The 14,119-nt window shown below is 50.3% G+C and overlaps 1 protein-coding gene and 1 pseudogene across 4 annotated transcripts in view; one reads left to right on the top strand and one right to left on the bottom strand.

Moving 5' to 3' along the window:
* LOC309621113 (retinol dehydrogenase 12 pseudogene) overlaps positions 1-14,119 on the bottom strand; it is a 339,175-nt pseudogene that overhangs the window by 324,305 nt on the left and 751 nt on the right. The gene's annotated exons all lie outside the window — the stretch shown is intronic.
* Positions 123-14,077, top strand: ELK1 (ETS transcription factor ELK1). 3 transcript variants are annotated; one of them, XM_082378195.1, is made up of 7 exons: positions 131-295; positions 6,402-6,561; positions 7,264-7,507; positions 10,192-10,641; positions 11,334-11,798; positions 12,486-12,587; positions 12,673-14,077. In XM_082378195.1, exons 2-7 carry the CDS (start codon positions 6,542-6,544, stop codon positions 12,769-12,771), a joined length of 1,380 nt encoding a protein of 459 aa, XP_082234321.1. In that variant the 5' UTR covers positions 131-295; positions 6,402-6,541; the 3' UTR covers positions 12,772-14,077. The 3 variants fall into 3 exon arrangements, with proteins under 3 accessions (XP_082234320.1, XP_082234321.1, XP_082234322.1); XM_082378194.1 differs by lacking the exon at positions 6,402-6,561 and having other exon boundaries at positions 123-295; positions 7,242-7,507; XM_082378196.1 differs by lacking the exon at positions 6,402-6,561 and having other exon boundaries at positions 132-295.

The raw sequence follows: 14,119 nt of genomic DNA, 5'->3' as shown, positions 1-14,119 counted from the left end.
AGTTCCCCTCGGGCCAATCACAACATAGCTCTGTGGAGCAAGGCCCGCCTCCCCAGCCCTGGAAGCCGCGCCGTCGATCCACGGTGCTTTGGCCAATCAGCGAGCAGCGGAACGTTCGGCTCCTCCTTCATGGGCCCACGTGAGCAGTGGGGAAACGCAGGGGCGGCTTCTAGGTGCTGCCGCCGCCACCGCTGCCGCCACCGCCGCCTCGGAGCCCGGGCCTGGGGGGCGGTAGGGCCGCGCATGGAGCCCCCGCCCCCCGGAGCTGCCAACACCGCCGCTGCGCTACACACAGGTGAGCCCGGGGCCTGGAGGGTGGAGGGCCCGGTCCGTGACCCTGTGTATCCTTCCCGCCCCCGCGCGGGGGGATGTGGCTTGGCCCATGGCCTGCTGGTGTTCGACTCCCCACCACCACCACCTCGGCTGGTGGACCTACCTGTGCCATTGTCCCCTCCCTTTGGCCCTTTGCCCCGTGGCTTAACCTCCCTTCCTGTTTTATAATGGGTCGGTCTGCGTGTTTGTATTTCTTCCCACCCCACCTTACAGTAGACTCGGCCGTGGTCTTGCCCCAGATCCCCGCTTGTAGGGAACCAGTCTCCGGCAATGTCCACCTCCTTGACAGTAGGTGCGTCTGAGTGTTTGTATTCTCCTGTCCTCAACTTTCAGGGGCCCCGTCTGTGGCCTTGTTTTTTCATCCCTGCTGTTTCTGTAGTGAGTCAGTCCGTAGCGTTGTACCCACCCCCCCAACAGTGAGTTAATCTGTGAATTTGTATTCCTGCCTCCAATCCCCCAATGCATCAGTCCATGGCTTTATCAAACACACACACACACACACCATTTTACAGTGGATCAGTCTACATGCTTGTTTTCACGTCCTCCTGCTTATCAGCACATTGCCCTGTCCTCCCTTTTTTGTAGACTGTCAGTCCAGTCCTTGGGCTTCTCCCTTCCTTTTAATAGTGGGTCAGTTTAGTGCTTTATATCTCCCCATTTTCAGTAGCCCAGTCCATGGCCTTGTCCCCCTCTCCTTTTAATCAGTCTGTGGGGTGGCTTTTCTCCCTCTCCACTATTGTGCAGGAGTCAATGTGCTTTTCTGCTCTTCTTGCCCCTAGTAAATAAGGTGAGCCTTTACACACACACACACACACACACACACACACCTTTGCAGTGGATCTGTGCATTGGCCTTCCTGCCACCCATGTGATTGCATTCACACCCCTCCAGTGTACCCTCCTGTGAGTCCAGTGCTTTGTAATCCCTCCAGGAGGGTCAGCCTGTGTGCTTTTATTTCCCCCCTCCTTTCCTTGTGGTGGATCAGTCTGTGGCCTTCCCTGCCACCCTCCCACCTTCTTAATAGTGGATCAGCGTGTGTGCTTGTTGAACCCAGGACTTTTTTACTCTAGAACACACCCTCTCATACACAACTCTTAACCACTAAGACATCCTGCCTCCCTCCAGTAAATGAATACATTCGTGATAGTGATAATGCCAGTAGGAGCTAACACTTACTGAGCACCTACTGTGTACCAGGCAAAATGCTGTATGTTAATGAGCTCATTTAATCCACCCTATGAGCTAGGTACTGAGGGAAGTTTGGCATAGGGAGGTTAAATACCTTACACAGAGGTGATCAGTAGGTACCAGGTTAGGTTGCCCCTCAGAACATAGGATAATTTTTGAGGCTTTCCTCTCTCGTTTCATCTCACCTCACGCGAGGCCCCACTCCTTAAAAACCAAATTAGTTCCCATCTCCACGCTTTTGTTTTTGCTGTTCCCTCTGCCTGCAGAGCTGTCTCCATTCCACACCTTGTCTCAGCACCCATCCACCCCCGATCCCAGCAGCTATGTGACCTTAGTGGTTTAACCACTTTCTCTCTGCACCTCTTTCCTCACTGGTTAAATGGGGGAATCAGAACTAGAATACCCTCCAATGTAAATAAAGAATACCTGTGAGTTAATAAAACAAGTAACTTCTCTGGCCTTACCTCCTACGCACCGCCCCCCCCCCCCCAAACTCTGTTCCAGCCACATTGGCCTCCTAACTCATCCTCAAAAACACCAGGTGTGACCCAGCCTTGGGGCCTTTGCCTTGGCTATTTTTTCTGCCCAGAACGCTCTACCCCCATCTCTGTGTGGATCCTTTCAGGGCTCTGTTCAAATGTCAACCCGTCCCTGACCATCTGAACCTGCACACCCAGCAAGACTTAGACCCCTTCTCTGCTTTATTTGTGTCTTTCCCCTTTATCACTGTCAGGCACACTGTATAGTTTACCAGTTTGTCATATTTATTGTCTTTCCCCGTTAGAATGGGAGTCCCATGAGGGACTCTTTTTGTCTGCTTATTCACTGCTGGGTCTCCAGCACCTAAAATTCTTATCCAGTACTTGATAAGAATTTATTGCACGAATGAATGGGAAAAACATAATATCAGACAAATCAGGGTGGGGGGCAGATGGAGATGAAGAGGGCATAAGAGAGCTAGTTAAAAGAGGCTGGTTAGTCGGGACTGTTCATTCAACAAACACTTACAGAGCACCTACAGAGCACCAGGCATTCTAGGTGCTGGGGATATGGGAGGGAACAAAACAGGCAGAAATTCCTGCCTTTGTGGAGCAGACATTTGCTAAGAGTGCAGACTATATAAATAAGTCTAATTAGTTAGTATGTTAGACAAGTGCTAAGGAGGAAAAGTGAAGTAGGGAAGGTAGGAATAGAGTATCAGGGTGGTTGAAATCTTAGGCACAGGGCAGGCCTCACTTAGAAGGTGCTTCTTGAATTAAGGCCTGAAGGAGTTCAGGAAGGGAGCCATAATGCCTAGGGAAAGAGTGTACCAGGCAGAAGGAACAGCCGGTGCAAAGGCCCTGAGGTGGGATTGTGCCTGGCATGTTCAAGGGCCATGAAGGAGGCCAGAGTGGCTGGAGCAGAGTGGAGGGAGAGGTAGGAGGCAAGGTCAGAAAGCTGGTGGGAGCCAGATAGTGAGGCCATGCTGATACATAAGATTGTGGGGGAGGGGCTGGGGAGGGAGTAGAGTGTCAAGCCAGCCAATCGTAACATTTGAGTATCTGCTATGTCCCAGAGATAACTTTTCTAAGTCCTTTACATATACTGACCTTTAATCCTCACAAAAGCCTTTGAGAGTAGGTGTATCTTGCAGATACTTTACTTTGAGGGTGACATATCCGCCATTTTACAGGTACAGAAACAGAGCCAGAGAGGTTGAGTAACTTGCTCAAGGTCACACAGCTAGAACAGGACAGGAGTATGAGGCTGGAGACCCAGAGAGAAGAACAGATCTGCAAGGGCAGACAGGTTATTCGGCACATTGGATCACACAGAGGAAGAATTAATTCTGCCTGGGAGATACCAGAACTTGATGATGTGTGTAATAAAGGGTTCATCATGTGTGGGGAAGGGGGAAGGGCACTCCTGGCAGGGAGAACAGCACATACATATTCTGAGATGGGAACTGGATTAACTCAGGGTGCCCATGCCAAGCTTGGGCCCACCTCAGAGCCTTTGTGCACACTGTTCCCTGTGCTTGAAGCACCCTTCCCACAGATGTCAGCATGGCTTGCTATCTCCCCTCCTTCAGATCTCTGCTTAAATGTCACTTCCTCAGGGAAGCCCTCCCTGCTCACCCTGTGTAAAATAGCATCCCTGTCCCCCTGTAGGATCTTACCCTTCTGTTTTGCTCTATAGAGAGCTGATGGAGCAAGGTGGCCAGGATCACTGCCTAGTGCCAAACTGCCTGGGTTTGAACCCTGGCTCTGCTAACTTCCAGCTGTGTGACCTTAGGCAAGTTAACTTAACTTCTCTGTGCCTCCATTTCCTCATCTGGATAACGGGAGGGTAATAATAATGCCCATGCATAGTGTTGGTTTGAGGATTGAATGCGTTAAGTGACTAAAATGGTTTGCAGTACACAGTAAGGGCTCTGTGACTGGTTCCTATTTTTTAGATCAGTATTATTATTTCCTGGCATACACATAGGTATCTCACAGGGCCTCTGAGACTGACCATCTCCAAAACTGATCTCCCGATCTCCCCTCAAAACCTGCTCTCCCGCAGTGCTGCCATCTCAGGTGATCAGGCCACAAACCTAGAATCACCTTTGGCACCTCTCTTACCCCACCCCACCCCCATCCTATCTGCCAGCAAATCCTGTTCACTCTGCCTTCAGATTTTATCCAGAACTCAGCCACTTCTCGCCAGTTCCACTGCTGCCACCACCATCTCTTACGTGGACTATTGCAGTAGCCTCTTCAGCCCGTACAGTTGGTTCTCCTCACAACAGCCAGAGGGATCCTGTTAAAATCCAAATCACAGCCTGTCACCCCTCTATTCACAGCCTTCTCATGGCTCCTGTCTCACTCAGAGTCAATGTCAAAGCCCTTCCAGGGCCCGAAAAAGCCTTACTTAGTCTGGCCCCTGCTGCCCCTCTGTTCTCATCTTCTGGTACTTTCCCCTCACTGCCTTCTCTCTGACCACGCCAGACTCCTTTCCCTTCCTCTGACCTGACAGGCTCTCCAGCCTCAGGGCCTTTCACCCTGGCTATTTCCTCTGCCTGGATGGCTGCTCCCCAGGTTGTCACAGACCTGATGCCTTCACCTCTCTTAGGTCTTTCCTCAAATATCACCTCGTGACTACCCTCCCCTGACTACCCTTTCAAAAATAAGAACTCCTTCCCTGCTTCATTTTTTTTTTTCCCCCCCGGAGCTCTTATCACCATCTGACATATTCTTGTTTATCTTGTTTCTTGTCTGTCTTCCCCACTAAAATGTGAATTCTGCCAGAGCAGGGATTTTTGACTGTTGTATTCACTGCTGTATCCCCAGCACCTGGCCCACAGTAGGCCCTCCAAAAATGCTTGCTAAATGAACGAAATAAAGAGAAGTAAACACATCTGAGTGAGGCATATGACTAGAACTCTTATTAGGGGTCACATGGGAGACGTGATAATAAACAAAATACAAAACCCCATGTGCTGCTGAGGCTTGAAGCCAACCGTCAGGTTTCACCTTAAGTAAAAGATTCTGTGGCTACTGAAAGAGGAACTGGTAAAATTGCCTGTTGTCGCCACCAGGAGTCACACTGGTCTCTTTGTGCCTCTGAAACAAACAGGCCTTCCAAATAAACCCAGCAAGGTCTCTGATCATGGGACTCTGATCTGGACACTTCGTGGCCTTGTGACTTAGATAATTGCCTAAAATTGTGTCTGCAGAATGAACTTCGAAACAGCTCAGACATAAGAGGATCAGACTGTATTTCATTACAGATTAAAGACTCAAGCTATAAATAATAGAGGGAGGTTCTTTGAAACCTTCCGATTTGGAAGGTCTTATTCTTAACCCAACAGTCCCAGCTGGGTGAACAGTTGATTGATGAAAGCTCATTCCTTAAGGAAAAGGAACCTCATGTTTATTTCCAATTCACACTCAGCAAAGGGAGCAGTTATGGGGTGGGGGGGGCGGGGCCAGGAGGGTCCTGTTCTCTGCTCGACATGCTGAGGGAGCAGTCAGTGCAAGGGGCAGTTTAGTCTAATGGTTGAAAAGATCAGACACCTGGAACTTGGCTGCCTGCGTCCAAATCCTGGCTCTGCCACTTAGGGCTGTGTGGCCTGTACATGTCATTTAGACATTTTGTGCCTCTGCTTCCTCATCTGTAAATTAGAGATAATAAGAGTACCTATTTCCCAAAGTTGTGATGAGAGAGAAATGAGTCAATAGCTATAGAAATAGCAATCCAGGTCTACATGCCCTTATCTAAAACCCTTGGGGCCAGATGTGTTTCACAATTTTGAATTTTTCAGATTTTAGAAAGGTGACAAGGTATACATACAAGATGTTACATAACACCCTTAGTGGGCTCTGTAATCAGCCACATTCAGATTTCTGCAGCAAGATGTATGAACAGTCACACCAAGTGAGGATCAGTGAAGACCACAAAAGGCCTTATTTTGTTTCAGATCAGGTTTTGGCATAGCAGATAAGGAATTATGAACAAATTAGAAACTAATATTTCATAAGAGCTTATCATACCCCAGGCATAGTATATTTAATCTGTACGATAACCCTATGAGCTAGGTGGTATTACTATTATCCCTATTTTACAGATGGGAAAATTGAGGCACAGGAGGTTAAAGAACATGCCCAGTGTCACACTGCTAATAAGTAGCAGAACCAGGATTCCAGCCCTGGTGGTCTGGCTCTGGAGAGGCTGATTGTCCAGTAGGCCATATTGCCTCTGATTGGTACAATGCCTGGCATGTATTTAGCACTCAATAAATGTTCATTATTGCTGTTGTCAAGAAGGAGAACACAGAGGGACAGAGATGGGTCAGAGGAGCGTGGGGTAGAGAGACAGAAGAGAGCAGACATTCAGTGTTAGGAATTTTCATAAAGGCAAGGCCCTTGGGGCTGGGAACTGAACGATGGAGAAGACTTCTAGGCAGAGGAAGGGAACCCAGCATGAAGTGAACAGCCTTTGCGAGGAGCTGGCAGAAGGAACCTCCTGGAAAACTTAATATTTGATGTGGTAGAAGATGCAAATGAAAATGTTCAGGTGAGGGGCCTTATTCTAGTTTTCTATTCGTGCTGTAACGAATTATAACAAACTTTTAACTGCTTAAAACACAAATTATTCTCTTAGAGTTCTGGAGGTCCGAAGGCCAGCACAGGTCTCACCAGGCTAAAATCCAGGTGTCGGCAGGGCTGTATTCCTTTCCAGAAGCTCCAGGGGATGATCCATTTCCTGTTCGTTTAGGTTGCTGGCAGAATTCAATTCCTTGAGGTTGTAGGATCTGTATAAAATAAATAAGCAACAAGGGTATATTGTAACCACAAAAAAAAGTTCATGTGATGAGATTGAGCTCACCCAAATAGTCTCTAGCTTAAGGCCCATAACCTTAAACTCACCTGCAACGTTCTTTTTGCCAGGTAACATAATATACTCACAGGTTCCAGAAATTAGGATGCGGACATCTTTGGGTGAGGGGCATTATTCTGCGTGTCACAGTCTGCCCTCTGGCCCCCAGAGGTTCACATCTGTCCCACACGCAGAAGACATTGACGCTATCCTAGCATCCCCAGAAGTCTCATCGCATTACAGGAGTCATCCAAAGCCAGGCTGAGGGCGTTCAGGGAATGGTGGTGGCAGCTGGGGACAGAGGTGGAGGCAAGATGGCAAGAAAGGAATCCTCCTCCTGCTGACCTCTTCCCCTTCCTGTGTCTGCAACCTCTCAGCTCTGAGCTTTCTGCTCTCCAGGTACCCCTGGGATGGCGTGAGCGCTCCCCCAGCAATGGACCCTTCTGTGACGCTGTGGCAGTTTCTGCTGCAGCTGTTGAGAGAGCAAGGCAATGGCCACATCATCTCCTGGACCTCCCGGGATGGCGGTGAGTTCAAGCTGGTGGATGCTGAGGAGGTGGCCCGGCTCTGGGGGCTGCGCAAGAATAAGACCAACATGAATTATGACAAGCTCAGCCGGGCCTTGCGGTACTACTATGATAAGGTAAGGTGTCTGAGACTAGGGCCAGGAACCCCACCCCCTGGCCTGTGCCAAACATTTAAATCAGTGATGTCATTTTCTTGACTAAATTGATAGAGCTCTAACTTTGAAAACGATATTAAAATTTACCATTTCTTACCCCATCCTCTGGTACTCTTACACGAACATGGGGGCCCCTAAGCATTTATCTCAGTTGTTTTATTTTCTTGTATTTTATTTTAGCTTTGGCTAAAACCTTCATAGCACCATTAACAGTGACCCCCTACTCACTCCACTCTCTCTGAGATCCCCAAAGTCCTGCTGTCCCACCATGCCCCGCACGACATTTCATCTTCTTGCCTTATTCCTCTGGCCAAAACTTTTGAAAACTCTTAGTAATGACTCTTCCTCATCCTAGGCCAGTCCTGGGCTCCCCCAGTTATTTCGTAATCTCTTATCCCAGAATAAGAATTCTAGAATATCCTTATTCTTAGAATCAAAGCCTCCATGACAGCATTATACTAACCTTTCCTTACCTCATTCTCCAGGACCCTCAACGTTTTTATCAATTCTTTTTATCTCTTATTCCGTTAGCTAAGACCTCCAAAGCAACATGTATAATGCCCGCTCCACACCCCATCCTCTTGTATTCCCAGAGCAACACTGGTCCACTCCAATATTTATATCAGTTATTTTAATTTATCATCTTATTCCTATAGCTAAAATTGTACATTTTCCTTATCTTATCCTTTCAGACTCCCAAACCAATGCTAGATAACCCCCCCATATTTATACCAGTTATTTCAGTTTCTTATTTCTTTTGTTTTAAAAGTATTTATTTATTTATTTATTTATTTATTTTTAATAAACCTGCACCGGGTCTTAGTTGTGGCATGCAGGATCTTCGTTGCTGCATGCGGGATCTTTAGTTGCAGCACGTGGGATCTTTAGTTGTGGCATGCGGGCTCTTAGTTGCGGCATGCGGGATCTAATTCCCTGACCAGGGGTCAAACCCGGGCCCCCTGCATTGGGAGCGTGGAGTCTTAACCACTGGACCACCAGGGAAGTCCCGTCAGTTTCTTATTTCTTTACCTGAAACTTCCAAAACAATATTTTTCATGTTCCAGTTTTATTGTGATATAATTGACACACAGCACTGTATAAGTTTAAGGTGACAGCATAGTGATTTGACTTACATACAGCAAGAAATGTTCATCACGATAAGTTTAATGAACATCCATCATCTCATATAGATACAAAATAAAAGAAAAAGGAAGAAAAAAATCTTGTGATGAGGACTCTTAGGATTTACCCTCTTAACAACTTTCATATATAACATACAGCAGTGTGGATCATATTTATCATGTTGTACATTACATCCCTAGTACTTATTTTTCTTATAACTGAAAGTGTGTACGTTTTGACTGCCTTCATCCAATTCCCCTTCCTTTCAACCCCCTTTGCAACTTCCAAAACAATATTAATGAATCTCCCTTTTCATTCCTTTTCTGAGAAACACAAACCCACCCTGTGAGATACATGACCAACACTTAAGATGTCCCCAGGGTGCTCTAGTGCCCTCCAGATGCCTCTTGTCCCCCAGAACAGCCCTGGACCTGTGCTTCACACCCTTAACTCATTTATAGCATTTATTCCATTTTTATATTTTAATCCTTTAGCTCAAACCTCTAAAACAATATTAATAATGAGGCTGCCTCACTCTGTGCTCTGAGACCACCAGAATATCCCTGAGACCCTCCAGACCTGTCCTGAAATACCCAAAACGTGCTCTGTGACCCACCCAAGCCAGCCTTAAGATTCTCCCAATATTTATACCAGTATTTTAAATTCTTGTTAGTTGCTATCAGTGACTTCATTTTCCAATTGCGTCAGCTTAAACCTCCCCAACAGTATTAAGAATGAGGCTCCCCATCCTGTCCTCCCTGATGACCTTGCCCTGTTCCACGTCTGTGTCAAGAGCTTTAAATAATCCTGTAATAATTCATGTTTATTAACAATTCATCACCACATTCTTCTACATTCATTTAGTCTCTTCCAATATTTATTATCAGTGACTTCATTTTCCTGTCTTACTGCGTAAACTAGACTCCAAAACTGTCCTGGCAGCCAGCCCCAGGGCCTGGCCCTGTTAGCCCACAGACACTCCTGGTTCCTGGAGCCAGGAGGAAAGCCTGCTCCTGGATCTACTCCCCTAGATGGGCCCCAGTGTGGAGAGGAGCCTGTGGGTGTGGCTGTGTGTATCTGAGGTGGGGGTGGGGGAATTGGACAGAGGGAGATGCAGAGAGTGTGACAGAGGGAGACTTGGAGGGGGATGGACAGGAAGGAGACGTGGAGGGGAGAAGGGCATTAGACTAAAGGAAGGATTATGGGTGGGGGGGGGGACAGAAAAGGAGGAGAAGCTGGGGGAGAATACAGAGAGGGGAATCAGGTTGGGGGAGAGCAGTAGAAACTGGAGGACAACGGAGGAGACCCCAAATTGAGAGATGGGTGAGATGTGAAAGAAGCTGGGAGGGGGAACCTATGGGGAGGCAGACACTGAGGTGGGACGGTGTATATGTAAAAGGACAGGAGAGGGGCACGAGGAAAGAAAGGCACTATAGGAGACAACACCCCTTCACCCCCTCACCATCCGCACCCTCCCTGGCCCTTTCTTCTAAGACCCTCTATCCTGTCTCCCCCCTTCCCAGAACATCATCCGCAAAGTGAGTGGCCAGAAGTTCGTCTACAAGTTTGTGTCCTACCCCGAGGTCGCGGGGTGCTCCACTGAGGACTGCCCGCCCCAGCCTGAGGTGTCTGTCACCTCCACTGTGGCAAATGTGGGCACCACAGCTGTACATGCCGTCCCCGGGGACACTGCCTCTGGGAAGCCAGGCACACCCAAGGGTGCAGGAGTGGCAGGCCCGGGTGGCTTGGCGCGCAGCAGCCGGAACGATTACATGCGCTCGGGCCTCTATTCCACCTTCACCATCCAGTCCCTGCAGCCGCAGCCGCAGCCGCCCTCTCATCCTCGGCCTTCCACAGTGCTCCCCAGCACCGCCCCTGCAGGAGCAGCAGTGCCCCCCTCGGGGAGCAGGAGCACCAGTCCAAGCCCCTTGGAGGCCTGCCTGGAGGCTGAGGAGGCCGGCCTGCCTCTGCAGGTAAGGACTAGAACCCGGAAAGTCAGCAAGAGGAGGGATGTACAATTCCCAAATGAGGAGGGGGGCTGGGAGGAGGGGGGACATAAATGTCCTATTAAAGGAGATATAGTGGAAGGAGGGACACAGAAGTCCCCTTGGAGAAAGGGATGGGGAGGAAAGCTATGCAAAGCCTGGGAAGGAAGAAGGAAATTAAGTACACGACAATTAGCAGTACACCCAACATGTAGTAGGTGTCCTGAATGTGTTTGCTTAATGCACTGGTTCTCACACTTTTAGCACTCATCAGAAAGCACCTGGAGGGCTTTTTAAGCCACAGATTTCGGGGGGCCACCCCCCAGAATGTCTGTTTATGTGGGTCTGTGGATGGGTCTGAGAGTTTGCATTTTTAACAAGTTTCCAGATGAGGCGTATGCTGCTGGTCCATAAAGCAAATTTCTGAGAACCACTGCTTTCGTGAATGGGGGCGGTATCTCCTGGTGTCCCGCCCCTAAAGGCAGCTATCAGGTGTCTCACCCCTCCCCTGCCCCCAGATAGGAGGACCTACTCCAGAAGGAGCCCCAGTTCCTTGGCAAAGTCCCACGTCTTATTGGAGGACCTGCTCCCACTACCAGGTCCCGCTTTCCAAGGGAAATAATTGGCTTCACTACCCCAGCAATCCTTAGGCACCCCCTCTGCACTTGTTCCTCTCCCAGGTCATCCTGACCCCACCCGAGGCCCCAAACCTTAAATCCGAAGAGCCAAATATGGAGCCTGGGTTGGGCCGGCCACTGCCCCCAGAAGTCAAAGTGGAAGAGCCCAAGGAAGAGTTAGAAGCCGCAGCCACTGGGGAGGCGGGGTTTGTCCTGGAAGCCGTCAAGGCCGAGCCCTCTGAGCCCAAGGCCGAGCCAGAAGCCCCTCCCGCGGAGGGCGTGCCAGCCCGCCTGCCCGCGGTCGTTATGGAAACTGCGGCGGTGGGCGGCCTTGCGGCTTCCACAACTTCCAGCACGGAGATCGCCCAGCCTCAGAAGGGCCGGAAGCCCCGGGACCTGGAGCTTCCACTCAGCCCGAGCTTGCTGGGTGGGCCGGGACCCGAACGGACTCCGGGATCGGGAACTGGTTCCGGTCTGCAGGCGCCAGGCCCAGCGCTGACGCCTTCCCTGCTACCTACGCACACATTGGTGAGAACCTTCGAAGGGGCGGGGCTGGCACCTGGAATGAATGGGATTGGGGCGGAGTGGGGGTGGGAGGAGTTAGACCTACCGCGAGGGCCAATGCGGTTACCTCTGAGTGAGTGGGAGGGTGGAGCCTTCGAGTGGGGTTGGCTGCGCGGAGAGACGGGGCTTGATTGCTACCAGGCGACCAAGCCTGCAATGCCGAGGGGTCGGGTCCCCAAAAGAAGGGCAGGTCTAGGGAGTTCTGTGGGCAGGGACTGAGGGGCCCGAGAGGCTTTCTGCAGGAACTCTTTCTGGGTTGGAGCATAGCTTGAGGAACCTAAGCGGGGCTTTTGGGTCTGGGATTTGCTTGGCGGGTTTCCTGTGAGGTATGCAGGTGGGGGATAAGAGTTGGAAGTTGACCCTGAGCTACTGGGATGGTGAGGTTTGAAAGCGACATGTGGGTGGGGTCTTGTAGGTGGTCTTGCCCAATGAGGCTGGGGTGGGCCCTCAAGAGTTAGGAGGGGTTGTCTGTGTAAAGCTGGAGAGCTGTCACGGGCATGGCCTTAGTAGTTATGGTCCAGGCCTGTGCACTTTTGAGGAGTGATCTCGGAAGTATGAGTGGGAAATCTGGCGGGGCTGGAACCAAGTTCCTTTGGTTTTCCCACACCTGCTCTCTTGCTCACTTGCGCCCCGACCACCCCTTCCCCACAGACCCCGGTGCTGCTGACGCCCAGCTCGCTGCCCCCCAGCATTCACTTCTGGAGCACCCTGAGTCCCATTGCACCCCGTAGCCCGGCCAAGCTCTCCTTCCAGGTAGGATCAGCTCCCCCCATCTTGGAAAGGGTGAGAGATCCTAGCACGGTCCCAATCCATGACCTCTCCCTATTTCTGTCCCCAGTTTCCGTCCAGTGGCAGCGCCCAGGTGCACATCCCTTCCATCAGCGTGGATGGCCTCTCAACCCCCGTGGTGCTCTCCCCAGGGCCCCAGAAGCCATGACTATCACCACCACCACCACCACCCCTTTCTGGGGTCACTCCATCCATGCCCTGAACTTCTCTCCAGCCAGCCGTCTCAAGGAGAAACATAGTTCAGCTGACAGACTCGTGCTGTGGTTGTGGTTGGGTGGGGATTCTTAGGAGAAAGGATCTCTCAGTAACCCTTCCACAGAAAACATACAACTTCTCTCTTCTTGGTCAGTCCCCCAGTGGCCGCTCTTACACGTCTCCTACTGCAGTGGTGGGGACGGTTTATTTATTTATTTTTTGAAGGCCACTGGGAGGAGCCTGGCCCAACTCTTTCGGGGAGGGGGGGTTGGCAAGGGCATCTCCCCCATCTCCACATTTTTTCCCCAAGATGAGACAGTCGGGGTCTGGCTTGAGAAGGACCTTTCTTTATTTATTTCTCAGGCTGCCCTTGGGGAGCTGAGGGAGCCCTGTCTCCATTTTGGGGTGTGGGTAGAGGAGCTAGATTGCTGTAGTTTATTATTCCTGGCCCTCCCCAAGGGTCCAGGAAGAATTTGTGCTGTTTAACGGTTTGGGAGTTTTGGCCAAGGAAGGCTCACACCCTTGGAAATGGGAATTTCCACCTCCCCGGTCTTTCTCTCAGACAGCTTGTCCTTTTTCAACCACCTTTTTGGGCCGGGGAGGAATGCCCCTTTTTTTCTTCTTCCCCTGAGAAGCCATTCCTGTGTCTGCCAAACTCCTGGGGTCCTGCCTGTTTCCTCCCAATGGAGGGTTTTTTTTGGGGAGTGGTCCCCGTCTGGGGGGCCCCTCCAACCAGTACTCCAGGTCTCCCTGTCCCCCACCCCCTGCCATTTTGATAGTATAATCTATTTTTAAACAGGGCTTTTCAATAGGGGAGAGGGAGGCATCTGTTCCTATATCTGAGATAGGGTGGGTGGGAAGGAAGGGATTTGGGGAGGGGGTCTTCCTGCCTCCCCCAAGTGTTTATTTTTGATACCAAACGTGTATTTTCAGCTCCCTCCCTCCCAGCCCCCCAATTTCCTGCGGGCGGGTACAAAGGACCCTTTAAGTGTCCCTGGAGTTGGGAGGGAGGAATGAGAGACATAAAGCCTGTCCTGTGTGAATTCCAGGCTGGAGAAGGGCGGGTTCAAAGGACTCCTGGGTTCACCTCCTGTCAGCACCGGCCCAGCCTGGGTCTGGGAACCTGGGGGTTGGTGATTTGGGGGACGGTGCTACACCTGTCTCCACTGTTTGTTTTACTTCCCCAAAAATGGATCTTTTTTTCTAAGAGTCCCAGAGAATGGGGAATTGTTCCTGTAAATATATATTTTTAAAGGTGATGCTGGAGGCTGCTAGCATTTTTTTTCCCCCTAAAGCCATTG

The sequence above is a fragment of the Balaenoptera borealis genome (assembly GCF_965194805.1).
Source record: "Balaenoptera borealis genome assembly, chromosome: X".
Taxonomy (NCBI): Eukaryota; Metazoa; Chordata; class Mammalia; order Artiodactyla; family Balaenopteridae; genus Balaenoptera; species Balaenoptera borealis.
Note: the sequence above shows the minus strand (reverse complement) of the source record. Positions and strands in the feature narration are given on the sequence as shown.